Here is a 12,044-nt window from a genome sequence, read left to right as displayed (position 1 = left end):
AACACTAGGCAGTAAGTAATGAAAATCTGTCCTAAACTAAAGCTAGGCAAATATTCTTTTTAATGGTTTAGATCTCACATCTCAGAATCAAAATCTCAAAGGCTGAAATGTTCTTTGGTCTAACTGACACTTCAAATTATTTTAATGACCATCATTTTATATTTTAACTCCTTGAACAAACTGCAATTGTTCTAAATTTCAACTTTGCCATTCAGCTATCACATGAGCCACATAAAACTTTTTTAGTTTCTTGCTCTGATGGGATCCGCACATTTGCAATTCTGCTTCCCAGTGCACTTGTGTCCATGTCTTCAAAACTCCCTCTGCCAGTAAAACTAAATTATTTGATTGTTCCCAGAAAACGAACACAAAGGGGACATAAAAAGGTCAAGCTGAGTTTATTTAAGATTTGGATGAACATCCATGGAACACTCTTGGCATTATATGCCCAGCTCTTTTTAACACTGTGGTGGTGTAGCATTTAGGATAGAGTGGTGCCTGAGTCAACCATGTTCCCTCAGCATCTTCCTTCAGGATGAGATAACAGACAGGTTGTATAATGCAAGTGTGTTGTACCCATTCACTTACTGTAAACTCAGACCCTGCTTAACTTCCTGGAGAGTGAAGAATTAAAGGAGAAAGTTGTTCAAAGTATTACAATGTGCAGTTTCAATGCAAGGCATGATGGAAGTAGCTGTGAGGGAGGATATTACTTCATTATAAACCTAAATCAGATGCCCAAAGATTTCTGTCATCTCCAGAGACCGTTCCATCAGGCTCTACAAGAGGCTTTCCAGTGGAAGAAAAAGTCCCTTCATGTTTGAGAAAGTTGTATGGCTTTTTTAACAGTTTCTAATGAAATCCCATATTATTGCTTCTCCCCTGGGAGACTTAAAAAGATATGTAAACTTCATAGAGCCCACATGCTCAGAAACTTCAACCGAAAGACCACTAAGGAAATAAATTGCAGTTCTCCAATTAGCATTTGACATTCTCTACTGTTTTTTGGTGTGGTGAATTTGTAACCATGCTGATAAATTAAATGAGTTACGAAACACAGCATTATTTAATGTTTTAAGGCACACTGAAATCAAACACTTCACTGTGGGATTTGCTTTCTGCATAATATTTGGAGGAAATATGAAACAAACGTAGCAGTTTCAAACATGTTAAAGGGGCTAATATGTACATGAATATTTTCTTCAAGCTTCTTATTGTGTATTCACAGCTACTGCCAAACACAACAACAGAGATGGGGTATTAGGATATGAAATGGGAAGTGGTCAGATTTTCAAAGCGAGCTGCTGGATGTCGAACGCTTTTGAAAATCTGGCCCCTGACTCTTTGGTGCCATTCCAGAAAGAAATATCTCCATACTGGCAGTTCTCCAACCAGCTTTGGAAATAATTTTGCACAGTTATTTCAGTAAAGCATAAAAGCCAATCCCTAGCTTTCTCCGCCTGATTAAGCACTGTCACCAATCACTATGCAGCTCTAAGGTACGCATGAAATATTCCTAGATAAATCCTCCATCTCCAGAGAAATGTGTTTCCTGTACAACTGTAAATCCAGGTTCTGTGTTGAAACTAATCCAGTCTGGCAGTGCTATGGCCCTAGAAAAGTTTCCTTGGAAATGACAAACTTATGCAATGGCAAAGTCATCCAATCTTTTCATGCCACTATTTTATATTAAGAACACCCTGTTTATTTATACAATGACTGAAAGATTAGGGTCCTAGAAATAATAATACATAAACTTTATAGCAAAAAATATACATATTATAATTCATCCTTCTATCATATATAGAAATTATGTATATTTGTGTGTGGACATATATATAAATATATGGATCGTACTTACGTTTAGGGCACTTGTGTATGGACATGTGTATCTACATACACACAGTATACATTTATATTTCTTTCGAGGTGCCATGTGTGTATACATAAAGACACATAAATACACACACAGGAACATATTTACATTCTGTGAGTAGACGTTTACTTTGCAGAATCTGCACACAAACAGCTGAAGTCCTTCACTGGCTGTGAGCATCAAAGGGATCAGTGACCACCCACATTAATGTCCACGGAAAGAGAACTAATGTCATCGCTGTGGGCACAGGACTGGCTTGATGCATCTTCCTTTGTGAAGAACTAAATTTGCCGGACAGTGGCACCCTGCAATGCAGGGCTTGTTGCATGGTCCAATCTCGTTCCAGTTGTCACATGTTTTGACACATCCTGGACCACAGGTATCATAAACTGCACCGTGTTTACACTGGGTTGCTGAAAGGCAGTTAAAAGGAACAAAATATGCATATTACACAGAGCCCCCACACTGGAATTTCCTTATCTGTTTGCTTGGTTTCTATTGCAAATATCAAAAAGCACATTTCAGCATGGCGATTATGTAGAGGTAAAAATTATTTGTAAAAAGATTTCACCATATTACACCACAAATATAAAAGTAGCAAAATTCCTAATCAAAAATCTATGAAGTCCACAGCAGTCTTGAACTTTTTGAGAATTTTAACACAGCTGACAGTGTATAAAGCTTTGGCAGTGTTTCTATCTATAAGCAGATCTTTGCTTTAAAATAAGAGGATAACATTGTTTATTTATTTATTACAATGCCTTTTATGAAATGTTCTGAAAATTTTACAAGGACATTTATTACCAGTTCCACTCCTACTGAAGAAAGAAGACAGAGTAATTCACCAAGTCAGACTTTCTGACCCTAAGATTTTACTTTCTATATTGCATATTGCAGCAAACCAGATCAATGCTGTTAACCCAGCAGCATCATTTCTAAACCAAAAAAAAACAAACTAAAAAAAAATTAAAAATCAATTATGCTTTGGGCTATTTTACTAAGGGATCACTGAGAATGAGGATTCTTGTACTTAATGATTCTAGTAGCTATTCATTAATTTATGTAGCTGACAGTTCAATGCATCTTCAACATAAAAGACCACTGAAGGCTCAGCTAAAAGCACTATAACCCCTCCAGATCAATATTTAAACTGTCAACATTTTCTATCCCAACTTTTCAGTATGTAGAATAATACATGGTTCGATAGCAAATAGAAGTCTGTTATTCTTTTTAACGGCTGTGCTGATGGCAAAAACAAGTACTGATAAAACAGTTTATAGATGGTAAGGGATCTCAAGGATCCAGATTAATGTCTTTCTATTTTCAGAGAGATGATTGCATTATGAAGGTTTCTTCAGCTTTGAGAGAGTATGAAGGTCAAGATTTTTTAAAGAACAGTTCTGTTATGGACAGAAAACGCTGTTTAGTCATGAGGATTGGCCTACAGTGTTACTACAGTACTGCTATTATTCATAAAGAGAAAATAGACAGAAATTAATTTATTAAATATGAATAAGAGTGTACAAAGAGGATGGAAGTCTTATTGCTAAGGCATCATAAATTTAAGGGGTTCCTTTTCACTAATAACAAAGCATCAGCTTCTTGCAAGTTTTACTTCTTGTGCATTTTATGGAATTCATGGATATCAGAAAAGCAGCCCTGAAGAAGGAATTAAACCAAGAATGAATACACAGTTTTCAGGACACAGATATTAATAAGCAAACACAAAGTTGGAAAAAATGCATAGTACAGAAGAAAACTACCCTGGAGTTATAGAGAATCAGCAGCTAAATATTGGCTGGTTATTAGATATAAGGAAAAAAAAAAAGCTTTCTATCTTTAAGCACCAGAGCAACCTATCTAAAAACTCTGTGAGACATCTTTAACTGCACATTGCTTTAGAATAGGTTGGAAAAAAATATCTTTCAGCAATGTTTAAGATAGGCTTACTCAACTTGTGGACATAGATCTTTTGAGAACTTTTCCCAGCTTTACATTTCTATCTTGCTCTGCATGATAACTTTCATGCACATTAAAGAAAGAACAAACAAAAAGAATAACTAAAAGGAAATTTAAATGAAACAGGAAATTTAGAAGGTAGGAAAAACATGCAAGCAATATTGAGCATAGAAGAGCGTAGAGACTCTACGCTTACATAGCGTGTTAAGAATAGAGATTGAATCTCTATTATCTTAAGGGGGCTGTTTACTAGAAACTTTTCTCCTTTCTCTCTGAAAATGAGTTTCCCTTCAAAGGATCTCTAATGGACCAACCAAAACCAGACATTAGACTCCAGTGCATGCAGTTTCCATACAGAAAGTTCTATGAGCTTCAGTTTTAAGGCTGCACAGGTTTCATCGCACAAATCTCTACTGCAGTAATAGCTGGCCCGTCATTCCACCTGAGCTTTGTTTGGTTCCTCTGCTGGTGGGTTTGAGGGAAGTTGGCCAAGGTCTCCTTTACACTTCCTCCTCTCTGCCCCAGAGCAAATGAGAATATATTACAGCCTTCTCTCAGCAGCTGTGGCATCTGTAAGTACTCCCCAGTTCTGCTCTACCACACATGAACGTGGTATGTCAAAACACGCCCTTTTCCTTCAGATGATGCCATGTAGAAGACAATGATGACTTTACTTTCTGCTGTAGGCAGCCTATAATGGCATTGGTAACATGCTGTCAAGGGAAAAAATCAGAAAATGGCTGCTGTTTAAGTTTCCTGGATGGCTTTTATTGTTGAGTGATTCAGTTGTTAACATGTGTTGTGATTGATCCAGAACGTTCCACTTCATCAACAGTTTAAAAAATAAAAATAAAGACATTCTGCAGTAGGCTTCCCAGGGACTGCTGAAACGATTCAGTACCATGCAAACATGGAAAACAGAAGTGATGCCTTTGCACCCACTTTTTAAGGCAAATTCCTCTCTCAAAGAACTGAGCTCTGTTACTAATAACTTCCTTAGTACACTAGCAAAAAAAAATCTAAAACCTAACCCCAAAGTACAAAAGCTACTAATAATACTGTATTTTTGCAACATTAGCAGTCCCAACAGGATTTTTCCACTCTTCTTCTAGAACATGTGTTTGGCATGATAGATGTGAGCTTCCTCAGACCACTTTCTAAGCTGGTGGGAAAATAGCCAGCTCCAGTCCAGAAGCCACACAGTCACATAAATACAGCACTGTGCCTGAGCTTATAAACCCTGCCTAATAAGGCTATAGTTTTCAGACTAGACCTGGTTTATTCCAGCCACTTTGGCAGTTTCACAGAGGAGGCTTGTATCTGTCTGTGCCTGTCTTTGTAGACATGGCCATAATATATAGGAAGAATTCTTATTCCCCAACACAAAAGCCAAAATATGTAACATATAACTGCTGATGGATTCCCTTAGTGGATGATATCTGGTAAATCTAATTCCACGTAAAATTCTGAACTAATATTTGAGCATCAATGATTCTTCCTGCTTCTTCTGTTGGTGTTACACAGTTTGGACTTTATACGTTTTTTGTAGGACTTTCAAACGCAATGTCACTCATAGTGCTTGCAATTCACATCTTCTTCTAACATAGTAAAAGGCAATAGATCTGGATACTGACTGGCTGTTGTAGCATGTAAGCACATCAGTGCTGCCTTGTGTACTCTGCACTATATTATAGACCTCATCTGATTTTTCTTCTTGCATTGGAAGTCATACCCATGGCAGGGAGTTATTGTCATCTACCATCCTTGAGTCTTTTTCCTCTCGGTGTCCTCAGAAATGCAGTGTTAAATTACTATGGCCCAAGGTGTTTCACCACATCAGTTTACTTAACTGCACTTTATAAACTGCTTGCTGAGCCTTTCTGGGGTTAAAAAAATATTTTTTTCTTTCTCCTTTCATTTTCAAACCTCTTCCTTCCATTTGTATCTTTTCCTTTTGCTCTTGCATGTATCACTTCCTCTTATTTCTTATTTCCCTCACATTGGCTCTCCTGGCTTTTAATTTCTTCTTCACAAATATTTCTTCCTGTACTCATCCCAACAGGTCTCACTCCCCTCTACTTCCTATGGAAATCCATATCCTTTTCCTAACCCTCTCAGTTACCATGTGGATCTCAACAACTCTTTCCCACCCTAGCCATTTTCCTTACTCATTAGCTTCTATTTTTACTCCTCCAGTTAAATGAGAGCTGATATTCCCCTTATCAAGACAACCTCATAGGACAGCAAACCTTGAGCAGTAGTATTTTGTGTAAGAATGTAGAGGAGGATATGCTGTCACACTGGGGGAGAGAGAAGAGCAGGGAATAGGACATGTAATTCAACCTCCTGAGCATCCTGTTTGGCTGGCCCTCCAGACAACACAAGTTTTCTGAAGATTATAAAAATAAACTAAGAGTACAGCAGTCAGGGTAGAGAAACTGGCAACCACACAAGATCTGGTTTTAAAACACACAAAAGTATAATTAAACCTGACTTTACTAATGAGTATACATAATTTTCATGAGAACGCAACTCTTGCAAGTATCCCACCAGCTATGAAATGTCAAGCAGGAAATGAAATTCACAGAATGCTGAAGTTTTATTACAGATATATTTTTTCTTATGTAGGAACTTTTATCTGTAATTGGGACACAATAATTATAACTACTAGTTTTGGAGAGAAAAAAATAAGTTAAAGATTAAAATCTTGATGTTGGTCAGTGGTACCATATAGAGTGCAGTGGATGCACTTTAATGTTTACCGCATGATTTAACATAGGAGATGGTGCTACTCATTTAACATTGGATACTTAAGTAAGTGTTTTGAGGGTACTTGGCCATATACAGCTTATCTATATTTTCTGCTTAACAAGACTTCCCATTTTCTTCTACAACTCTGCACTGAAATTAAAAAACTCGTGTGGATTTAAACACCTCTTTTATTAGCTTTAATGGAAGCTGTGTGTTTAAATTTCATCATAATGTTCTCTCAAGGACTGGTTTTGCCTCAGAAACTTTTTTTGTCTTTGGTAAGATGCCAGAAAAAATTGTGAAACGAAGCCTCAATTAGTTAAGTCGTGATATGTCAACACTTGTATAAACTCCTTAGGGCAGGGACCAGAGTTTTTATTCTTTTTACAGCATCTGCAACAGTGAAGTCTCAGTCTGAAGTGCTTTGGGAAAAAAAAAGGTCACGATGCTTGTTTCATATTCCGCATGGATCTGCTTCCAGATCAACAGATTAAAATTATATATGTTATTAGCGTTACCTGAGACCACATCCTTGAATAGGGTTTTCACTTAGTGACACCTGTTTGGATTGTTCTGTTCTGTTCCTTTGTATGAAAAAAAATTAGTCTTTTGGGAACAGTCAATCAAATGCAATTTGCTCTGTCACTCACCCATCCCTGCTAAAATGCCTTCAACAGAAAAGGAAATTAAAGTTGAGAGAGTAGACCCTGAGCCACTCACAATCACCAAAATGGACCACAGAGTAATAGCTCTTTGACCAGCACTGAGTATCCTCTTCTCAGTGTTTTTTTTTTTCCAACTACTGTTAATTGCTTTACATAAATCTGAATACATTTCCAGGCAAACCAATGCTGTTACTGAATGTCCTAAATTAATGAGACCATCATCAGGAGAAATATTCACCTGCAATATTGCATTTTACTTCAAGTGCCCATTAACACAGACCACTGCTTCTCACAGAAACAATTACTCAAAATTACTTGCAATTAATGAAGTCCTAATCACAGGGGGATTAGGAAATTAATTATCAGGAAATTAACACAGGTTTGTATTTTTATATTCTCATTAAATACATTCTCTCTTCTTCCCTTGTTGAACCTCCTGCAATCATACATGCATGTTGTCTCTGGAAATATAACTGTGTTTTGGCAGGATGTCAAAGGCATTTAAACATTATCTGTAATCAAGGGTTTACATATCCTGAAAGAAAAACTTCCAATAACTTCCAAGCTGGTTCAATATCAGTCCTTTCTGGATGGTTCATTTTTGATCTTCCTCCATCAGTAAAAGGATAGTAGCCTATTAGCCTGCGCACTGGCTTACAAACAAGCAGCCCCAAAATGCTTACCTGCACAGTTCTGCTCCGGCACCCACTGGACTTTCAGACCTTCCCTCTGACAGGCTCGGGCATATGCCAGGAACGACTCACAGTAGCAGTTTTTATGGACCGGACACTCGCACATATCTGTCACACAGGACCTGCAGAACAAAGCCCCAAAACAAATAAGCAAGGAACGCTTTGGCAGATATCTGCCTGAGGTTTGGAGTTGTTTACTTTCCAGTCACATAGCCTTCAATGCTACAGCAACTTGTGCTAAATGGCAAGTTAAAAGTATCCCTGCTGTTACATCCCAAGCACTCATCCCTTTTTGATGTGCTACTCTGATGCAGAAAAGTCTCAAAAGCACCAGGGAACCACAGAGAAGCAGGAAGGTGAGAAGACCCAAAAAATATCAGGCATAGAGGACAGAGAACACAGTGGGAGCAGGAAAACTCCAGCATTGCAATGATTTTGTGTCAACATAAAATAAAAACTTCTTATTCTCTAGAAAGTAATAATTTTATAATTTTACCAATTATAATACTAGTAGTATTAAGTGTATGACTTCTGTAGGTAATAAGCACATGCCCCTCCATGCAAGAATGATGCCTTCTTTCCAGGTTACCTCCAGACTCTCCCCACTTTGAAGGCCCCAGAATAGCTATATGCCTATTCTCTCATCAGCATCGCTACTAAGTGACAGACTTTAAGAGACTCTGAAGGAGCAGGGGTGATGCAGCAGAACTGAGCAGTTTCATGCCAGGAAATCTCCCGGGCACTTACTAATACCACCCATCCTCTTCTTCCATTGCATTCTTATGTGGAATCACCACAAAACACGACAGGGAGCAAAGCTGCTAACATGGCCCTACGTGAAACTGCTACTGTGTATGTCACCACTATATTTCAAGTTAGCTCATCCAGAACATGTGCCCATTTGGCACAGACCTAAAATATAACTGGCGGATTTGCAGTCAGTGGTTTCTACATATGCAAAATGCTTAAACTCTTCTGCAGATGCAGCAATGCAAATTCAGAGAGTATCTACTGCTCCAAGCAGAATCATTTAAAGGCAAGGTACAGAGGAGACACAGTCTGAAAATCATGCCCTCAGTTCATCTGCTTTCCACTGAGGGTGCTCTGTGTCTGAACCTTGGGTGTCAATGGGCAAGACCCCTGCTCCATTCATGTTCAGGGACTTTTCTGTTCCTGAAAGGACGAGACAACATTTGCGAGAGGCACAAATCCTCCAGAAAGACCAAGGCCTGAAGTAAAAAATGAACTCTTCATGTTAACTGCTCTTCCTGTGGACCATAATTTGAATTTTCTATAGGAGAAAGATGGATTTAGGCCTAATTTCCCAGAAACTTTCTCCATAGCTGAAGAGGTAATAGCTTGGAAAAGATGCAAGCACCTCAGTCAAAGTAATCAGGAGCCCTAATGCCCATACAATGCTCTAGAGTCATTAGGAACCCTTTATTCAAAACTAGGAAAGAGGATTAGTGGTCCCTTGAACACAGACAAACCTGTTTCTGCATATCCAACAGTGCCCCTTAAAGAGAAGTATTTCCCCTTGCTAAAGTCACTGGCTAGTTAGGTGACTATCATTTGTTAAACCTGACAATTCCGCTTGACATTTCCATGAGCTTTTAACAATTTTACTCTCAGTGAACCCCCAACATTAAATTACCTAAAAATTCATGGAGACAGGTGAGTAACGTAAGTGCTAAAAGGTTACCTGTCCTGTTTTCACTTATATATATATGCTGTGAATAAACAGAATTGCTTTGGATCAAATATATAACATGCACATATTTACAGACCAGTTGTTTTCATTTGAAATAACTTTACTTTCTAGGGACAATGTAATTTTATTTCACTTTAGTTCTGTAGTAGGTCCCTTTACATCTTTTCCAGTAACAAATGTTGGTGTATGCATACCTCAGTTGATAGGTATCAGCACAACAGATCAGCAACAGATCAGCACAACATCCTTGGCATGGTTTGATGCTCTAACCCGATGAAAGGCCTTGTATGAGCACAAAGGGTAACCTTTTTATAGAACACATTAAATACCTGCACACTGTTTCCCTTGGCCACAACATCTCTTTGTGATGTCCTGGCAGCAGGCACTGCATATACCATATATGCAGCAAACTCCATATGTCCCACGCAATTTAGGAGGTTCATGTCTCATTCTACAGTGAAGTGGATGCTTCTTTGCTACTGCAGCAAATGATTATCACAAATAAAGTCCATAATAATCTCCATAGATAAAAGTTAATTATTGAGATACCATTTTACCCTATTTTTATTTCTGTGCCAGCCTCCTTTACCAATCACATGTTACTGCTCTCCACTCAGATTTAGTTATTACTGATGTCCATGGTGTTAAGGGATGTTTACCAGTGTCATGTTGGCTACATTTTCATGGACTGCCTGCCTTAAAAATTATAAGACCCTAAACCTGAGGTACTTCCTCTGCCTTTTAGGGCATAAATACATTTTTTTACCATTACTCAGAGAGGGATGCCACCTCTTGCACAGAGTCAATGCACCAGGTCAGAAATCTCCAGGCTTACCATCAATCACCCAGTCTTTTTAACTGTTAACATGTTCGTGGCAAAGCTAGCACTCATCATGACAAAGACTGTTCCCGGTCTGCAGGAGGGCAGCCATGCTCTTTGAGAGTGCAGAGAGGTTAGTCCCTATATACATGTGAACAACACTATGCCATTAACCCTTGGCATTGTAATGGCCGTGGACATCCACATTCCACACTCCAGGCTCCATCTGAGTTTGGCTGGGATCAGCACCATTTGCTAGTGTTCAGCACAGGTGTCCACTGAGGGAGGTAGCATGCTATGTGCAACACAAACAATCTGCTGATTCATTACATACCTAATTGCTTATGTAATTTTTATTTTCCTGAAATGTTTAACCCTGGTGACAGCTGCTGGACTTGAGCCCTAGGCTTGGCTGAGGAGCAATCATTAGATTGCAGCAGTTTTATTAATGAATTACAATTGCTAATTATTTGTAAGATTAATTTAATTAATCAATTAATTAATGTTAAATCAAAAATTAGAGTAAAGAAACCTATATCCACAGCCACCAAGACTAGTGAATCAAAATAAAATCTTCTTTTATTTCCTAATGAAATTCCTTGCTGGCGAGTTTAATGCATTAATATTAATTGCAGTTAGATGGATTGATAGATAGGGGAGAGGGGTCTTTTTATATCACTTCTGAAATCAGCAGGAGCAGGTATCTGCTTTATTTGATAGGCACTGTGAGAGTCAAAGAGCAGTTCTGGGAAGGGACAAGGAAAAAAAGATGTCTGTCCTCTGTGGGCTGGCTATGAGGGGGACCTGTCAATGGCCCATGGGCAAGCTTTGACTTTGGGTCTGTATTTTTATCAAAATATGTTTACTTCTTGCACTTAATTACATTTCTCACAGCTACTATTGTTACAGTTGTGTTAAAGGGCTATAAGGATGATACACTAGGTAAATTTAAAAACTGATTTTTGTATGCTGTCCTAATCACTTCCCCTCGCAAAAATCTTTGGTGTGCCCATAGCTTCTATATTTTTACCCTCTCCAGTGATACATTTCAAAAATTATTCTCTGCTGCCCCAGATTCTGCTTTCTCATCATTTCTCCTTTGAATCTGATAAACAGATTCGATGACACTAACTGCATGTATCAGAAGCTTATCTCCACTCTAACCTGACTGGACTGTTCAAATAACAGAAAAACACACTTCGGTAAAACTTTGAAATTATGCCAATAATGAGGGTGTACTGACAAGTCACTGTACTGCACAGTAACAGAGACTTTGGGTCTTACAAGGTATGGTGACTCTTTACCAAGAACAAAACATTTGCTTAAAGGAAGCAAAAATATATTAGAACCTTAAATATCAAAACATTATAGTCATACAGAAATAATCCCATGAAAAAACTGCAGTGCACATTACTTATAAAATGAAGCTATTTTACAAGCTATGAAAATACATGCACAGGCAGCCTTAGTTCTGCCCTCGGTGAAATCATGGAATAGCACAGAGACTAAATGATGTTGTGGTCCAAAAGAAAACTACATTTATTTTTAGGACATATTTACATTTCTAAAA

General features: G+C 38.1%; 1 protein-coding gene across 2 annotated transcripts in view; it reads right to left on the bottom strand.

The window, feature by feature from the left end:
* Positions 1-381: 381 nt before the first annotated feature.
* The window catches only part of BMPER (BMP binding endothelial regulator), a 147,817-nt gene continuing 136,154 nt past the window's right edge, over positions 382-12,044 (bottom strand). For both annotated transcript variants that reach the window (XM_027675659.1, XM_027675660.1), the window contains 2 exons: positions 7,935-8,065; positions 382-2,289 (listed from right to left, as the gene is read on the bottom strand). In XM_027675659.1, the coding sequence (XP_027531460.1) occupies positions 2,108-2,289; positions 7,935-8,065 (313 nt within the window). In that variant the 3' untranslated portion in view covers positions 382-2,107. The remainder of the gene's footprint in view (positions 2,290-7,934; positions 8,066-12,044) is intronic.

The sequence above is a fragment of the Neopelma chrysocephalum genome, unplaced genomic scaffold (assembly GCF_003984885.1).
Source record: "Neopelma chrysocephalum unplaced genomic scaffold, ASM398488v2 Primary Assembly neopelma1_26, whole genome shotgun sequence".
In the NCBI taxonomy this organism is placed as follows: Eukaryota; Metazoa; Chordata; class Aves; order Passeriformes; family Pipridae; genus Neopelma; species Neopelma chrysocephalum.
The sequence above is the reverse complement of the archived record's forward strand: the minus strand, read 5'-3'. Positions and strand labels throughout refer to the sequence as shown.